Source organism: Salarias fasciatus, chromosome 14 (genome assembly GCF_902148845.1).
Source record: "Salarias fasciatus chromosome 14, fSalaFa1.1, whole genome shotgun sequence".
Classification (NCBI taxonomy): Eukaryota; Metazoa; Chordata; class Actinopteri; order Blenniiformes; family Blenniidae; genus Salarias; species Salarias fasciatus.
Window position 1 is genome coordinate 19,487,504 of NC_043758.1, and position 18,431 is coordinate 19,505,934.

Sequence of the window (18,431 nt, forward strand, 5' to 3'; positions counted from 1 at the left end):
TGGGGCATTTATGAAGAGATCTCACATTTATAACAGTGCTCTGCCAGGTCAAAGTCAGGAAATGTAGGTCATGTCTTTGTTTTTATTTTTTCCTTAACATAAATTCTGTGGATTTAATTTAATAGCCACCCAAAGTTCACGCTCCCAACACCCCCCCCCCCCCCCCCCCCCCCCCCCCACCCCCCCTCCGGTGCAGAGAGGTTCCTCATGGTGCTAATATACTGGAGCTAAAATAATTTTGCAGTCTTGGGGAGAATTGTGCCTGTTATGATTTGTGGATGCATCTTTCCATTTGTATGTCTTTGTCATTTTTGAGATTTATTTGAGCTTACAAAGTTTTTATAACATAAAATGCTATTCACAGAACTTATATGCATGCAAAAGTCTCAGTGAAAATACACACATTTTATTACTCTCATTTAAATATCAATATTCAGAGAGATGAAGATAAACATGCAGTGGTGGTCAAAACGTTCACACTTGTAAAGAACGTATTGTGTCATGGCTCTCTTCTGTTTCCAGTCATTTCTACAACTGATTTTTCTCTGATAAAGTGATTTGAACAGATACACACATTTGCACCATACACCACTCCAGCAAAACGGTCTCATGGTACTCTGACCTCGACTCCGCCCCCTTCTGGGCTCCTGTTGATAAATCTGGCGCACCCAGAAGGAGTGTTTGGAGTTCACTATGAACCAAAGTTGCCAGGTGTACGATCATCGTCGTATCTGTACGATAATTTTGCCCTCTGTACGATGTACGATCAATAATCCCAAAAAAAGGCCAGATATACGATAATTTTACCATTTCGTGATAGTGTGGTTGTAATTGGTTGTAATCAGCCTGTCGGATTTTTTTGTGAACCCTGAAGGCATCTTTTTCCATGTGACAAGTTTCAAGCCAATCGTGCTTTTCTAAATGTGAGCAGGCTCAGAACAACGGTAGTGATTGGCTGAATAGTCCGCTGCGCCCGCCCCATGAGTGAGGAAATGAAAAAAAAAAGAAGAAGAAACAGAGCCGATGTCTTGCCAAAAAGTGATTTCTGCTCCGCGGACAGCTGAAGCGCAGCTTCTGTGGCTCTGCAGCAATCTTCATCGGGCTCAAACAAGTTTGTTTATGATAATGGGACGATGTTTATTTGTGTTTGCATTTGATGGCGTCCTGTACGTCCAGTGGCCTTGTTCTATGTGTTCTTTTCTTCTGCACCAAAATTACTAGATCGCTCAACAGATTGATTTGATCCCAAACACCGCTTTGCGGTTTGAAAATAAGGCGTTCCTAATGACGTCATCGGTTGCTGAGCAACAGTTTCGGCTGTGTTTGTCAGAGCGCCGGCTGGCTTGACCGCAGTTCTTCACTGAGGGGTGTGTGGCAAGTGCGGTAAGCAAGCTTTTTTTGAGCAAGCATTGATTATGCGGGACACGGCCTCAATTTGCGGGACGTGTGAAACGTGCTTCCTAATGCCTCCAGGCCTCATGGTTTGGCTCATTAGTTCCCACCCGTCATTGTTTATGGGGGACACATTCGCCGAACGCAACTGAGGAGCTGCTGATGAAGCCATTCAGACGTTCTTTGATCCATTCTGTATTGATGCAAAGCCGCGAGTGCCTGTTAGACGCTATTCAACACTAGAGGGACTATAGCGCATCAATAGACTTGTTTCGTTTGATTACGACGGGTGTACGATAATTTCCCTCAAAATACGACAATTTTTTGTCTCTGGTAGATAATCCTACATTTCCCACCTTGCAATACTGCTATGAACACTTCCTGCTTTAAAACGCTGACAGTCTTTCCACTTGTCTCTCTGACTTCTGATCTTTAAAAGGCAAGAAATGCTTCTGGCTGCGTTGACACTTGAGTTTCTATATATATTCTAGTGAAATTAGAAGATGTTCATGCGTGTTTACATTGTAAATAACATACAAAACTGAAGAAAGGTGCGACAATGTATGTTGTTTATCTGTATTGTATTTCATGTTAAACTTTGCAGCCTAATCACTGACTGTCTTGATACCAAATCACCTGTATCTGTTTTCCTGCAGACACAAGATGAACTGCTGTGGTCTGTTGACTTTGAAGAAGGAACCAGGTACAGAGCTGACCCACATCCATCACTGTCTGTGACTCTTTCAGAGCTTTTACTGGAAGAGGTTGAAGTTAGCTTCTGATTCACAGCTTCCAATTCGGAAAGTTAAGTTGAAAATATGTTCACATTTGGAGCTGCTATTTATCCGTTTTCATAAATCCAAAAAAAAGGTTTCATGTTGAATGTTCAAAGTGGTTTTAGTAAAACCACGTTTAACATTTTAATGTAAAACTGTTATGCATTAATACGACAACGGATAAATAGCTGCTCCAAATGTGACAATATTTCCCCTTAACTTTGCCGTTAAATCCTGAATGGAACTGTGAATCTGAAGCTGATTCAGCCTCATTTCATTGGCTGGGGTGGGGATTGGGGTTCTGCGCCTGTTAAACCTGTTCTTGAACACCTGAGAATTGCTGACAAATTAGTTTCTTTTAAATCATGCCTGACAGCACTATTGCTTGCTCAGACTTTCCCTCAAACAATATATTTAGATTTTTTTTTAACTCTATCTTAATTGGTAGTTCAAGTTTTTACTTCATATTTATCCTCCTTTGTAGCTTTCCTTAATCACCTTGTTTGAATTTATTTCTTTTACTTCCTTGTAAACTACTGTGCATTGCATGTCATTCGTGTCTGAATGGTGATTATTGAGCCTTGCCTTTGTGGTGGAAATATTTCTGGTTGTGACTGTGTTTCTCCGTCAGTCCCTCTGAAGAGCATTGAGGTGGAGCTGGAGGTGAGGGACCATGTGGCTACAGTGGTCTCCACTCTGAACTACGAGAACAAAGAGGACAAACCCATCGAGGCGGTTTTTGTCTTCCCTCTGCCTGGGGATGCCGCTGTCTGTCATTTCAGTGCCAAGATGGGACAGAAGGAGATTGTGGCTGAGGTGAAGGAGAAACAGGAGGTGAGCAGAGCAGGTCCAGACTGACTGAGGACAACATCCAGCAGTGGGAGTGAATGTGGCTCACATGTGTCTCCTGTCCTGCAGGCTCGTGAGGAGTATGATGATGCTTTGAGCTCCGGTCAGCAGGCTTTCCTGCTGGAGGAGAGTGATCAGAGTCCAGATATTTTCTCAATGAGTGTGGGCTGTCTGCCTCCAGGAGAGAGCGCCTCCATCAGGCTGGAGTACGTCACTGAGCTGGCAGTGCAGGCTGATGAGGGGCTGAGGTTTTGTCTGCCTGCTGTGCTCAACCCTCGATACACACCTCAGGGTAGGAAGACCAGTGAGAAGCTGATGTACACAAAAGTACAAATGACTTCATGACAAAAAACAAAATATTGCTTTAAATGTATTAATGAATGAATGAATGTCTGTATTTCGAGCCTGACAAAACAAAACAAAAAAAAGAAAAGAACAAAAACAAAAGAAAAAAACAAACTTCAACTTCAAGGAAACTAAAAACAGCAACAACGAATGAAAGAAAAGAACAATGAATGAATAAGCTCCAGCTCAAAAGGGAGTGGGAAGAAGACAAGTTTATTTAAACCCACCCCTTAAATGGGTGCAAATGCATTCTATTTTCATTTATTCACAGTCATGTGGTATACAGTAGTTCTGTTTGAAGCTGCTGTCTTCTCAAATCTCCATATTCAAACAGAGTTCTTCTCATTTCCAGTTGTTTCTTGTGTTGTTTTCAGGTAGTGAAGCTCCAGCCGTCCAGGTGAACTCTGTTCCAGCCTCTCTGGTTCCTTACAGTCTGTCTTTTTCTGCTCGAGTGTCCTCTCCTCGTCCCATCTCTAAAGTGGAGTCCAGCTGTTCCCTGGATCCTCTCCAGTTCCTGAACACAGACCAAACCCAGGCCACGGTAGGTGGAGTGCTGATGTGTCCACTGTGTGTGTTGGATCCTCTTCAGTGAAAAGAAGGCATCATATCATTATTCATCATCATATATTTGTACCCTGCAGGTGAAGCTGGGTGCAGGACACAAGTTTGACAGAGATGTTGAAGTGCTGATATATTACAAAGATGCCCACCAGCCCACTGCTGTGGTGGAAGCAGGACAGGCCTCTGCAAAACCTGGTGAGTGCAAATGTTTGTAGTTAGCATGGGAAGAAAGGTTGTTGTGTCTTCATCCTCCAAGCAACAAAGTGATTGTTGTTGACTTTTCTGTGCTGTGTTTCAGGCACTCTGATGGGTGATCCAGTGGTGATGGTGAGCCTGTTCCCCGAGTTTCCTCAGTCTGTCATGTCTTCAGTGGCTTCCTGTGGAGAGTTTTTGTTCCTCATGGATCGATCTGGAAGTATGGGGGTCTCAATGAACAACAAAGACAGAAATAAGACTCGCATAAGCAGTGCAAGGGTATTTATTGTTTGTTCTTGGTGTCATTAAATCTTTCATTGTCTGCCTACACAGTGATCTTCACCTAGTTTGAATCTTTCTTGTAGGAAACGCTGCTGCTGCTGTTGAAGAGTCTACCAATGGGCTGCTATTTCAACATCTACAGTTTTGGATCCAGCTTTGAGCACATCTTCCCGTGAATACATCCTCATTTATATTTTCAAAGTGTATCTTTGGTTTGAAGTAGAATCATGAACACATGACTTGTGTGTGTGTGTCTGTGTGATTGCAGTAAAAGTGTGGAGTACAGTCAGCAGACCATGGAGGAGGCCCTGAAGATAGTTGGGAAGATGGAGGCAAATCTGGGAGGAACAGAAATTGTGAAGCCTCTCAAGCATATTTATGAGCAGCCCTGCATTCCCAGTCAGCCCAGACAAGTAAAACACACACACACACACACACACACACACACACACACACACACACACACACACACACACACTCTCTCTCTCTCTCTCTCTCTCTCTCTCTCTCTCTCTCTCTCTCTCTCTCTCTCTCTCTCTCTCTCTCTCTCTCTCTCTCTCTCTCGTATGCACACAATGTGATGTAGCTTGTTGGTTACAATCTTACAAAGCATGTAAAATGTAATTTTACCTGCACCCTCTGACATTGTCATTGACAATTTTAACAGTAACCTGAAACCCACCCTGGACTCAATCGCTCCACTTTTGACTGAAACATTAAAAGGACAACCTAAATGCCCATGGAGAAAAAATGATCAAATCAACAAACTGAACAAACTGCAGGAGAGCTGAAAGGAGGTGGAGGAAATCCAAGTTTATGGTTCTTTATGAGATCCTACTTCAACAACTTAAAATTTACAGTAATGCAGTAAAACAAGCACAAACTTCCCATTTCTCTCAAATGATCTCAGATGATAAAAATAACCCCTGGGTTCCTCTTCTCCACCTTCAACATTTTAACAGGCACTGTCAGACACACTTTGTGAGAACTTTGCAGACCACCTCAGTACTCAAATCATGGACATTCGGTCCAGTCCAGTCTTCTCTCTCAACAAGTTTTTTTTTTTTTTGTTTTTTTTTTTTTTTTTTTTTTTTTACCCTTGTCTTGTTCGGCAGCTGGGGCGTGCAATATAGTATCATTGAAGCCTTTTACTGTCCGAACCAGGGTTTTCGTTATCCGGTAATTATCGGACTTTGACCGGTAAAATTTGCTGAAGTCCGACATATTTTAACACCACCGGTCAAAATGTTCGATGAAAAATATTCCCTCCAAGCTCAATTTTTATTTGAATATTCCCTCCCAGCAAACATTGAATTCAAAAAGGCAATTTCCACATCATTTTACAAAAAGAAAAAAAATACCCCAATAAAACCCAAATTTTATCTTTCATGAATAAGTGGAAAAAAACCTTTTTTTTTCAGGTGGAACTAAACTTGTAGCACGTGTCCCCCCCCCCCCACCCCCTCCTGCCGCCGCCGATAATATTTGACTGGGAAACCAAGCGCTTGTCTGGTAAATTGAAAACCTGCCGGTCATGTTCACCGGTTACATTTTTGTATCGCGGAAACCCTGGTCCGAACACATTTTTATGTCAGCAGCAGGAAGAGATTGAATCTCCTCCTGCTGCTGAATCTCCTCCTGCTGCTGCCTTTATTTGAGACTGGCATCTGGCATGGCTGCTGGACATGACCGGGATGGAAACGCTCAGAGAGCAAGAGAGAGAAAAAGAGAACGATAAAGAGAGGGGCAACATATCACATGTAACAGATAACAATCTGAACCACAGCACCCATAACTAACAGAGAGATTGACAAAACCAAAATCGATAGCTAACACAAAGACTGACAGAACCAGAACAGTTTTTTTTCTTTTTTTTCTTTTTAAACAAACACCAGACAAGTTTTATTAGTGAACATAGCTGAGCCATTGTCCATGACTGAGGAAACACTATACAGTTTTGACCTGGTCAATGCAAGGACTCTTGGTCAAGTATTCTCCCATGTAAAACCAACAGCCTGCCTTTTAGATACATTCCCACATCACTTTAAAGGTGCATTAAGTAGTTTGCATGTTTCATGCAAAACAACGGCCCCTTCAGGCCTTGGGCGTAACTGCAGCTTAGTGAAACGCTTGTGCCTGTGGCTTGCGTCCATATACGTGCACTGAAGAGGGGAACTCCTATGGGGTGGTGAAATTAATGCCAAAAACCTCACCAACACAAAAAATGTGTTTTATTCACAGCCAGTGATTCACAAACAAACTCAGTGTGTTTTGCAACAGCAAAATGTCATTCACAACTAATGCACTTAAAGGTCTAATACAGGATTTTCTCGAAAAGACGAAGTCAAACGTCTATTCCTCACTTTTTGAACAACGCGCATGTGCCAGACCATCCGCCCAGCTCTCCTGCTTCTCCCAGGAAACGCGGAAGCGTGCGAGCGCGATCTCCTCTTCTCCGGGCATGCACGGCTCTGTTTACAGTTTCTGCGATTGGCCTCGCTCATACATAAAGCTTGTTTTCCGAAACAGTTACAGTTTCATTATGTCAGACTCTCCATCGGTAAGTACTAGCTCAGAAGCTCACCGGCTACATAAACACTCTGAATTCTCATGCGCAAAAGGGAGAAGCTTATTGGGCGCAAGCACGTAGAACCGCCTTACGAAATCAGCTTGTCAGAATGATTGACAAACAGACCCAGCAGTTATCTAGGTGATCTATCCGGAAGTCAAAGCAAATAGAAAATCCTGTATTACACCTTTAAATTTGTTCATCAAAAAAACGCTCCACAAATTAAAAAAAAAAAAAAAAAAAAAAAAAAAAAAAAAAAAAATATATATATATATATATATATATATATATATATATATATATATATATATATATATATATATACATTAAAATGTATATTACATTACATTAAAATGTCCTTCAAGTGCAAAATAAAATCTTTCAAGTTTAATTATTTTTTTCCAAGTACAACAAACAATTCTGCAAGTAGGAGAAACAATTGGCTCCCTGCCGTCACGTGGCTTTTGGCACTAATTTTGCACCTTCCTGATTTGCATCCGCAGGACTTAGGATTTATTCACAACTGCCAACGCACATTCCGAGAACTGCTGTTTAATTTGCATGCCATGACAGGAGGTGGCGCTGTGCACGTTCACGTTTACAGCGTTTACCGCGTATAATCACGTACAGTGCTGAGATAGACAGAATTAAACATGAGGAAAAATGGACCAAAACAGAAAGGCGACGGTCCATACCGAGACAAGCTGGACCCTGTTCAGATCCGGTTGGGCTCACTTACTGTTCCTGTTGTGGAAAAAACTGCCTGGAAGTGAAATGTCCATCAAAGCATCGCAGCAGCACGGCGCTATAGGCTTATCAGGGCCAAGCGCCAACCTCCGCTCATACAACATGAAGACAATGCGGGAGTGCAAAAAAGCTGTAATTCCGGGGAAATTCCAGCAGGGGGCGATGATGCTGGTTTTAAAAAGGTCCCGGGCTCATTGGAACCCATTCAAAAATGCCGATTTTCAAAGTGAAAATAAACATATAAAGCGCCCAGTTTCAGAACATGTTTTGGTCTCTATCACTAGTTTCTACAACCGCGCTGGCTTCACCAGACTCTGATTTTCAGTTAAATCATTTGTTGATTTTATATTACGACTTAAAGTTTTGCATAAATCGCCCTCTCACAACGCCTCCTCTGTCCCCGTGATGCGGTCACGTGACGGGCTGGACCAATCACATTTACATCCGGTTTCAAATGTTGAATATGGAGACGTCCTGCTGGACTCCCTAAAGTCTGCAGAACGGTATTTGGGAACGCAATGGCTGACGTCACGAAAGCTCTATCCATTGTATTCATGATCTATGGTTAGGCCACGAACGTTTGTCTGGACTTCAGTGACGGCATTTTCTCTTGAAGAAGACACAGTAATACTACAGCCAGACACAGACTCAAATCTTTGTAACAGCTGCAAAGTTTTGTGACTTAGTTGTGTGGACATCAGTGGACTGTAAGGTGCACATTGTTTACCTTCATTTTATTTGCAGTGTTATTTGTTTGTGTCAAAGTCAATCTCCTATGAGTGAGGGCAATGATGATATAAATTCAAAAGTAGTCTATAAGGAAGCGGAGGAAAGAGAGAGTTTTGCTACTACTGCCCTGAGCTAGCGTGGCTAACGCTAGCAACCAGCTAACACTACTGACACCACAGCGCCACCTCCAGTCATGGCATGCAAATTACACAACAGTTCTCGGAATGTGCGCTGGCAGTTGTGAATAAATCCTAAGTCCTGCGGATGCAAATCAGGAAGGTGCAAAATTACTGCCAAGACCCACGTGACGGCGGGGAACCAGTTGTTTCTCCTACTCGCAGAATTGTTTTTTGTACTCGGAAAAAAATAATTAAACTTGAAAGATTTTATTTTGCACTTGAAGGATATTTTAATGTAAGTGCAGATGTATATTTTTTAATTTATGGAGCGTTCTTTTGATGAACAAACTTAAGTGCATTAGTTGTGAATGACATTTTGCTTTTGCAAAACACACTGAGTTTGTTTGTGAATCATTGGCTGTGAATAAAACACTTTTTGTGTTGGTGAGGTTTTGGCATTCATTCCACCCCATAAACTCCTTCCTCGCTCTTTTAGTTGTGCTCGAGTAAAATTTAAGTTTCTTTTGCCTGGTGGGGTCTGTGCTGGAGTTGTGGCAGTGCCAGAAGCAGGTATGTTCTTACTTTCTGGAAGCTCCATCCTCAACGCTGCTCAGTTGTTGCTCGCTAAGCATCTGGCGTAGTAATAATGGCGTAGTAATGGCGGACAAAACGAAAGCTAAGGAAATCAGGCCAGCGGGAGCGCGCAGTACGTCACATCATCTCTAATTCTCTCCCAAAAAAATTCTGGTGCCGGACCGGCACTGCAACTTTCAAGTGACAATTTAGCGCTGTTAGCGATACTTGCGATGAATATGTCAGGGCACATTGTACACATCATCGAATATTTGCAACATATTTATGGTGGAAAATAAGTATTTTTAAAGTTGAAAAACTCCTTAATGCACCTTTAATAAAGATGCCGGCCTGCATGCAGGACTTGTCCTCACCATTGAAGCATGAGGACGCTATGCCTTAAACGTCACTTAGAGCAGACATACAGGCTTGTAATAATGGATGTGTTTTGTGTAAAGTCCAAGCTCTGAGGCACCGCCCCATATAAGTGAGCCCCCCCGACAGCTGCGGTATAGTTCGCACACTGCTGCTCATCTCACGTGAAGAAAGATGCACGTTGTTCCATTTTCAATCTGTGATCTGTGATCGATCTCGTGGTCTTCTTAAGAATGCTGTGAACGTGCACTTATCCAGATGATCCACACCTGGCTTGACTAAACCGCGTCTTTTCATCCTGGCTCGGCAAACGTGCAACCGATTAATTTGAGAAAACACCGACAAGGCTTACTCAAGCCACGCCTCCTCATTTAACCTGGATGTATTTATCCTACTTTTGTGCAATACCCCCAGGTCTATCGTCTGTTGTGCTTTGATATATAACAATATAAATATGTATGAATGAAAAATATAAGTAAATGCACGCTGTGTTGTTGTCGCCGAATGTAGATGAACCATTCACAGTCACTTCAATCACTTCAAGATTCAGAGTGACAAACTGGTGATGGCCAGTCAGCCTGACATAGTGGTGGAGGATAAACACAAGAACGGTGCAGTGCTAGGAACAGCTAATATGTTATGCAGAACCCTTAAGTTGTCTGTAACTTCACTTACAGTCTGTTGGGAAGAGGTCTGTAGCTATTAAGAACATAAGGATCTAATGAGAAGGGGCTTCACCACCACCGCCATTTTAAAGGCCGGGGGGAAGACAAATGTCTGAAGAGAGAAATTCAAATTTGGAAACTGTTGCTCAAAGAACCCATTAAATGGCTTTAAAGGTGCATTAAGGAGTTTTTCAACTTTAAAAATACTTATTTTCCACCATAAATATGTTACAAATATTCAATGATGTGTAAATGTGCCCTGACATATTCATTGCAAGTACCAGGAACAGCGCTAAACAGCGCTTGTCACTTGAAATTTGTAGTGCTGGTCTGGCACTGTGACGTAATGCGCGCTCCCGCTGGTCTGGCCTCAGCTCTCATTTTGTCCGCCATTACTCCGCCAGGGAGTTCCCCTCTTCTGTGCACGTACAGTAACGCAAGCCACTGGCACGAGCGTTTCACTAAGCTGCATTACGCCCAAGGCCTGCAGGGGCCGTTGTTTCACATAAAGCGTGCAAACTCCTTAATGCACCTTTAAATTGAAATAGTTATGAGCAAATCCTACTCTAAAAATGGCCTAATTCTGCATATGATCCATGATTATGATCATACAAAAAAAAAAAAAAACATAAATAAAATAAAGGAAATACTCGGGGAAACAGCATATTGCCAATTTTTAGCCCCCCCCCCCAAAAAAAAAAAAAAAAAAATCACCAAATGTGTTTTCAGGGGGCCTTCTGTCTCAAAGGGTTGCTGAGACGCCTGTCCGCCCCCCCCCCCCCCCCCCCACTTTCCCGTAGTTCGCACCCTGATGAGCAGGCGATGCTTCTTCAACTAGCGCCAACATGTACAATTAAAATGTCCTCCACAGTCACTGTGGACACGGTTTCTTTATCAGTATTTTCAGTATTTCATTGTAGGACTTGTATTAATAAAGAAAGGATGATTAATAAATGTCTATTATTTTAGTCTTCATATAATCTGTGCAAATAAATAATACTAAAGTCAACCAGCAAATGCATTGACTACAGTTGTAAGATTTCGGTGCCAGGATGATTAAATACTGTAATGTGTAGAAAAAGCAAGGAAATGCCGTAGACCACGTCCATTTCTCACATTGTTGACAGCAGAGCAGGGCAGGATTAAACTTATACTGGTAGTTAGCCTGGTCTGAAGCAGGCCAAGCTGCAGAGAATAAATCACCATGGTGACTTGTCCGGAATAAACTCGGCCTGTTTTTGTGCAACCGACTTGAGGCTAACTTCGTCCAGGGTAACCACAGGGAAAACAACAGTTTGCCGGCTCAATCCCCTATCCTGGTTTTGTGCAATACCCCCCTGTTGTTGTTGACCCTGTTTACACAACAGCTGTTATTTATTTCTTCCTAACAGAAGTTGAACTCTGTCCAGTGTTGTGGCTGACTTGTGTGGGTTTTTTTCTTTTTCTTTCAAACTTTCTTTTTCAGCTGTTTATCTTCACTGATGGAGAGGTGGGAGACACAAAAGAAGTCATTGATCTGGTTAAGAACAATTCAGCCTCCCACAGGTATCCATCCATCCATCCATCCATCCATTCGTTATCTACCGCTTATCAGGGACTGGGTTGCGGGAGCAGCAGACTAAGCAGGGATACCCACACTTCCCTGTCCCCAGACACTTCCTCCAGCTTGTCTGGGAGGATCTCAAGGCTTTCCCAGGCCAGCTGAGAAACATAGTCTGTCCAGTTTGTCCCAGGTCTTCTCCGGGGTCTCCTCCCGATGGGACATGTGTGGAACACCTCCGGAGGGAGGCGTTCAGGAGGCATCCTGAACAGATGCCCAAGCCACCTCAGCTGGCTACTCTTGATGTGGAGGAGTCGTGACTCTACTCTGAGCTCAGGAAACTCATTTCGGCCACTTTTATCCAGGATCTTGCCCTTTCGGTCATGACCCAAAGCTTATGTCCATAGGTGAGAGTGGGGACGTAGATTGACCGGTAAATCGAGAGCTTCGCCTTTTAGCTCAGCTCCTTCTTCACCACAATGGACCAATACAACGACTGCATCACTGCAGACGCTGCACCGATCCGCCTGTCAATCTCACGCTCCATCCTTCCCCCACTTGTCAAGATGCTCGAGCTCCGCCACCTGAGCCACTATCTGTCCACCAACTCAGAGAGAGCAGACCATTTTCTTCCGGTTGAGGACCATGGCCTCGGATTTGAAGGTGCTGATCCTTGTCCCCATCACTTCATACTGGGCTGCAAACCACCTCAGTGCATGCTGTACATCCAGGTTCGATGAAGCCAACAAGATAACGTCGTCTGCAAAGCAAAGACAAAATCCCGTGGTCCCTGAAACAGACCCCCTCTGTCCCCTGGCTGCATCTCGAAATTCTGTCCAGAAAAATTATGAACAGAACCAGTGAGTAATTGGGTGGGTAGTTCCAGTCGTCGAAGACCACAATCCCACATGTTTTCAATGTTCCCCTGCTTCCACACACCTCAGTTTACTGAATGCTTTATGATGAAGTTCTGCAGAAAGCCTGAGAATGAGGCAATCATTACTATCTGGTGTGCTGACGTGAAGACACATTGAAAATATGCAGGAAGTCACCACAAGAAGTCTCAGACCTAATGTCCTTACTGCTGTGTTTGGTGTGTCGTTTTGTTCAGTTAATCTTTCTTCCTCTACTAAGAACCTGATAGCATTCCCAACAGTATTAGCTAGGAGACTAATTTTGTTAAAATGGAAGTCTGCAGTTCCATCTGCCCATGGAAGATGGATTAAAGAGGTGCCATATTTTATTAAACTGGAGAAGATCAGGCTGACCCTGTCTGGTGCTAGCAGTAACTTTGAAAGGACCTGGAACCCTTTTTATCATATGTGGATGGCATAGTATGTGGACTGATTGTGTAGTTTTGTTCTTAAAGCTCGTGTCCAGAGTTTTGAAAGAGAGAGGTTTTTTTAATCCAACATCTCGAGGCTCCGCCCTCCCTCTGCTTTCATGAGCGACCAAGCCACGCCCCTTTAATTGTGCTCGCGCATTACCTGTGGGGTAAAAATGAGTGCCTCCGTGTCCTACAGCATCCTACATGTTTAGCTGTTTACGGTGGATGTTTAGCAGATTTGGATTTTTCCGAGGTCAGCATCAAGTTTCTCTGGCTGCGCGCACACGTTGATTGACAGCATGACAAAGCGGAAGCTCTAAATCTTTTGGCTGAAGCTGACCGGCGCGTTTTCAAATAACATGGGGGTCTATGAGATGAAGGCGGAGCTCATAAATACATTTTTATATTGCTTTATGCCAACATTATATTATTGTATCGAACCAGACTGACACATTTAAGCTCTGTTAAAAAAATGATACATACATTGCAAACGAATAGAAACTCCGGACACGAGCTTTGAAGGACAGTAAAAAAATCTGTCTGTTGTATGCTTATATTTTAACTGTGCTATTAAATTATTCTGTCCTTTTTATTTTCCTGTTCTTTTATTTATTTATTTATTTATTTATTTATTTATTTATTTATTTATTCATTCATTCATTTATTGTTTTACTTGGAGGGGATATGTGCCGGGAAGCGGGAGGGGGGCAGTGTTGGTTGTTTGTTGCACATTTTAAATTACATTAGCATCATAATATTGCTTTTATGACTGTCATTGCTGCTTTTATATGTGAAAATCCAATAAGCAGATTTGACAAAAATAAAAAAATTAAAAAAAAAAAGAAGAAAGAAAACATGCAGGAATGCGGAGTTGCCCACCCCTGACCTAAAGCCTTCTCCAAATTCACAAAACACATGTGGACTGGTTGGGTAAACTCCCAAGATCCTCCTCTCCAGTATCCTTGAATAGACTTTCCCGGGGAGGCTGAGGAGTGTCATCCCCCTTTAGTTGGAGCACACCCCTGGGTCCCCCTTTTTTTTTGAAAAAGGGGAACCACTGCCCCAGTCTGCCAGTCCAGAGGTGCTGTCCCTGACCGCCACGTGATGCTACAGAGACGTGTCAACCAAGACAGTCCCTGCACATCCAAACACTTAAGTACTCAGGGCGAATCTCATCTACCCCTGGTGCCTTGCCACCCACAGGTAAACCCACTAAAACAGATCTGGGGGTGCAGCTCTTGAAATAAAACATCTTGTAATTGTGGAAGAAAACTGTTGTGTTGCAGGTGTTTCTCCTTCGGGATCGGGGAAGGAGCCAGCTCTGCTCTCATCAGTGGGTTGGCCAAAGAGGGAGGGGGTCACACTCAGTTCATCACAGGAAGTGACAGGATGCAGCCAAAGGTAGAACGACACACACAGACGATCCGTCACATCACATCATGAAACACTACATGTGTTTGAGATTGTGGTCTTGACAAGTAAAAGTGAATCATCTCCTACAAACAGTTTTCATCTGAATATTTCAGGTGATGCAGTCACTGCGGTTCGCTCTGCAGCCGGCTGTGGTGGACATTTCCATCACATGGGATTTACCAAAGGACGTGTCTGTCACTGTCCTCTCTCCACCAATCACAGCACTTTTCCAGGGTCAGCGGTCGCTGGTTTACGGCCAACTCAGTGGACAGGTATGAGCTCCATCTTGTCATGGAAATGTTTTGATTTCTTTAGATGTACATTACAGGGTGAATGATGGTGTGTTCCTCCTCTGTCATACTGTGTCAGAGGTCCGAGGCTGCAGAGGGCTGTGTGACGGTGAAGTACAGCCTGGCAGGTCATCCCACTCAGAACCAGCTGCACTTCAGCCTGAAACCTGAAAAAGATACTGGGTAAAGCAGGATTCAGTCATCACAGCAGCTCTACGAGAGAAAAATTCATATTTTCACAGGATTGATATTTAATGAGAAAAAAAACTCAAAAAACAGTAAATAAACACACTGCAATATTTACATCATCAAAGTTTTCAGACTTTTTAAAAAGTTCAAATATATACATATTTACAGTAATTGAAAGTGGATTATGTTCGTCTGGCAGAGGAAGGTTTTTTTTTTGGAACTTTTTATTTTACCATTTTCAAATTTTAATTACAAACAACAAAATCAACAACAGAGGAGAAAAAAACAAGAAAAACTATAGAAACAGAAACACATTGGGGGGAGGTTTTGGTTTTTGTTGTGCGTTGAGGAAGTGATTTGACCTTGAATACAGTCTATTTCTGCCAGTTTTGTTCCAAATGCCATTCTCTGACTTTCAAACAGAAAGTTCAGTTTTTCCATCGCATTCGAACAATCGAACTCTCAATATTGAGAGTTCAAAAAATGCAGTTCCTGATGCCCCTGTCACACTGTTGCATTGAGTCCGCAAAGGTCTGCAGATGACCGCAGGAACCGACTGCAGTCTGAGATGGTGCATGTTTATACATCAACAGTCCAAGATTAATCTGCAGCATGCGGCAAGAGTGTGACATGCATCTCTGTGCGCTCATGGTGAACGCCGACGAGAAAGTACACAGTTGTAGGAAAAAGTGAAATGCCACGTATGATCCCACAAATAGTAGATTGATCTGTGATTGTTAATGTATAACCCTGCACCATCCAGTCTGCCACAGTATGCAACAAAACATTAAACATGTTTCATTTTTTGAAACAAATGTTTTGGACAATCTCAGAAAGCTTTAGACTGTGATGTTATTCATTTTGAATCGTTTCACAATGCTATTCATAGTCATGTACCAGACAATTTGCCTTCTACGGCAGTATGTAGTCCGTTGTGAATCAGGGTACCACTTTTCGTACCAGCATGCACCATCATGCACTGCTGAGCGTGGCCATCCACAGACCTCGGCGGACTCGGGACACCACTGTGAAGGGGTACTAGGGTATTAATGACATTTGGTAGTGTTGCATCTTGGATGGAGGCTGCAGCTATCTGCCACTGAAGGTGCTGTCAGTAACGACAGACACACAAAAACACTGGCAAGCTTGCTGAATATCTGCAGTATTTCTTTTTTACATCCAGTCGTATGTACATTACAATATACAGCCTCCTGTGGAGCCTCACTGGCAGGTCTCCACTCATCATTGGTTATGACTGCTTCCATGTTGTTTCAGCCTTACTCTGATTCAAGGTATTTGAGAGGCAAGAACCCGTTGACCGATTGGAGTTGCCGTCACTGCAGGGACTCGATATTTGTTGGTCTCAGTCAGGTGTCTGTGGGTCTCCTTCAGTGTGTTTCACTCGTATCTGGGACCCTGTGAGGTGATGCAGAAATCTACATAACATGGGGCTCCAAGTACAAGTCTAATCTCACCACTTTTCCAAACTAGTTTTCATGGAAAAACCATAATCTTTTCATCAGATCAGTAAATTATTTGGTAGGTTTTTAGTAGCTGTCAGGTACAAGTCTAACTGAAGGATCCAAATTTGATCTTTTGTTTAAAGCAGTGAAACAGTGTGACTGACGAGAGAAGTTTGTTGGAGACATGATGTGAAATGTGTCTGCAGGTTAACAGTCCACAGGCTGGGAGCTCGGACTCTGATTCGCTCTCTGGAGATGGAGGGAAGAGAGAGCAGAGGGGAGCAGCACACAGGAGTGAAGGAGAAGGTGGTGGCTCTCAGCATCCAATCAGGAGTGAGCAGTTGTTTCACTGCCTTCATTGCTGTCAACAAAGGTGATGGCGAAGCGATCCAAGGACCTTTGGTGCGTCGAAATGTTCCCCGAACTGGTGAGTGGATTTCCAACAGCAGTTTTCCTCTGAGTTTGGATGATTTGTTTTTTGCTTTTGTTTTTCATTTTTAGAGTTGATGATCAGTCTCTTTCTCTCTCTGTTTCCCAGGAATACAGAAGAAATTGTGCTATCGCTCTTCATCATGTATGTTATTTTCAAATGAACAGACATTGATGTTACACATCTCAGGACACTGAATCTCACAGCAAGTTGTTTTCCTGCTGAAATTACATACATTCCTTTCATAACAGTTGTAGTGTTAGAATATTACTGCGTTGGAATTTCATTTCATTGTTATTTTTCATTTTAGAGCTGAATATCTCTCTCTTTCTCTCTCTCCCAGGTATTAAGATCAGCATGGCATGTTCTAATCCCATACCCCAGGCTGTGCCAATGAGCTGTGGTGTTTCTGCAACACGTGGGAGTAAGCGAAAACTTCATTTTCAATTGAGCAAACATTGATGTTACTCCTCTCAGGACACTGAAGCACACTCCACCCACCACATTGTTTTCCAAATTAAATTCCCTTTCATAACAGTTGGAGTGTTACAATATTATTGCTTTGGAATTTAGGTTAGAGTGTGATGTGTTCTGCTGGAGTGGGTCATCCAATTGCTTTCTTTTGATACTTCTTATTTTTGGGGGAAGGTGAAGAATGGTGCTCTTGTCAGGAATCCCTCTGTTTCTTCATGAAGTCTTTCTGCATGTTCAACCCCTCCTGGTGTCCATGTCTTGTCTGTTTTTGTCTCTCCTGTATGTCGACACTCCTCACTTCCAGTTATCCTGTCATTCCTGTCTCTCTCCTCCCTCTGAGTATTGATATCTCCCCTTCTGTGTGTCAGGACCCAGATTCCCTTGACATGTTCTCATGCAGATGTCCAACTCTTCATTGTGTCTGCTCCCTGTGTTTTGTGATGTTCTCGAATTGGACTTACTGCTTGCTTTTTGATCTTGCCTCTGTGTCACACATTTTGGATTCTTCAGTGGACAGCCCATTCAAGTCTGGGCTGGTACATCTTGGTTTCCTTGTGAGGGTGGAGAGGGAGAACCGTTTCGGACGCGTGTCCACGGCCAATCAATCAATCAAATTACACTCACTTTCACTGTTTCGGTGTAGCTACCCATTTATTTTCCTTTGCACGTCAGTCCACTGTTTACAAGTGCCAAGCTGGAGCCGGAGAGCTCACACATGTTCCACACGCCGAACAAACACGATCCCACACCCCGATCAGACCCCGGTCAAAAGACTTTATGCTGACCCTCTCACACACCTGCAGCTCATCTCCTGTGTGCTCCATTTATGCTTTCCTCATCCATTACATTAAAGAAATGATAAATGGCTCCTGCACTCAGATTTGGCTCGATGTTCCACAACAGACTGTTATGGAAAATTAGCAAGGCCTCAGTCTGAGTATTTTACATTGGAGGCACAGACTTCTTAGTGGGAAAAAAACTAAGTACAAACTTAAATCACAGTCCAACAAACATGACTGAAATCAGGCTGTAAACACAGCAATGCGGAGAACGTTGACGACAGTGAGCTTTCACAGTAGACCAGTAGGGGGAGAGCGTTGCATAGTACTCCTTTAAATCTCCCTGATT

At 43.0% G+C, this 18,431-nt stretch overlaps 1 protein-coding gene across 4 annotated transcripts in view; it reads left to right on the top strand.

The window, feature by feature from the left end:
• The first annotated feature begins 1,059 nt into the window (after positions 1-1,059).
• The window catches only part of LOC115400505 (von Willebrand factor A domain-containing protein 5A-like), a 30,361-nt gene continuing 12,989 nt past the window's right edge, over positions 1,060-18,431 (top strand). The window contains exons 1-16 of one of the 4 annotated variants that reach the window (XM_030108430.1): positions 1,060-1,383; positions 2,049-2,095; positions 2,800-3,002; positions 3,087-3,309; positions 3,737-3,903; positions 4,004-4,118; positions 4,222-4,397; positions 4,484-4,572; positions 4,669-4,813; positions 11,643-11,722; positions 14,331-14,445; positions 14,571-14,729; positions 14,827-14,930; positions 16,606-16,826; positions 16,938-16,973; positions 17,173-17,253. In XM_030108430.1, the coding sequence (XP_029964290.1) occupies positions 2,056-2,095; positions 2,800-3,002; positions 3,087-3,309; positions 3,737-3,903; positions 4,004-4,118; positions 4,222-4,397; positions 4,484-4,572; positions 4,669-4,813; positions 11,643-11,722; positions 14,331-14,445; positions 14,571-14,729; positions 14,827-14,930; positions 16,606-16,826; positions 16,938-16,973; positions 17,173-17,253 (1,954 nt within the window). In that variant the 5' untranslated portion in view covers positions 1,060-1,383; positions 2,049-2,055. Of the gene's footprint in view, positions 1,384-1,799; positions 1,832-2,048; positions 2,096-2,799; positions 3,003-3,086; positions 3,310-3,736; positions 3,904-4,003; positions 4,119-4,221; positions 4,398-4,483; positions 4,573-4,668; positions 4,814-11,642; positions 11,723-14,330; positions 14,446-14,570; positions 14,730-14,826; positions 14,931-16,605; positions 16,827-16,937; positions 16,974-17,172; positions 17,254-18,431 lie in introns of those variants that run through there. The other 3 variants (XM_030108432.1, XM_030108433.1, XM_030108431.1) reach the window with 3 other exon arrangements.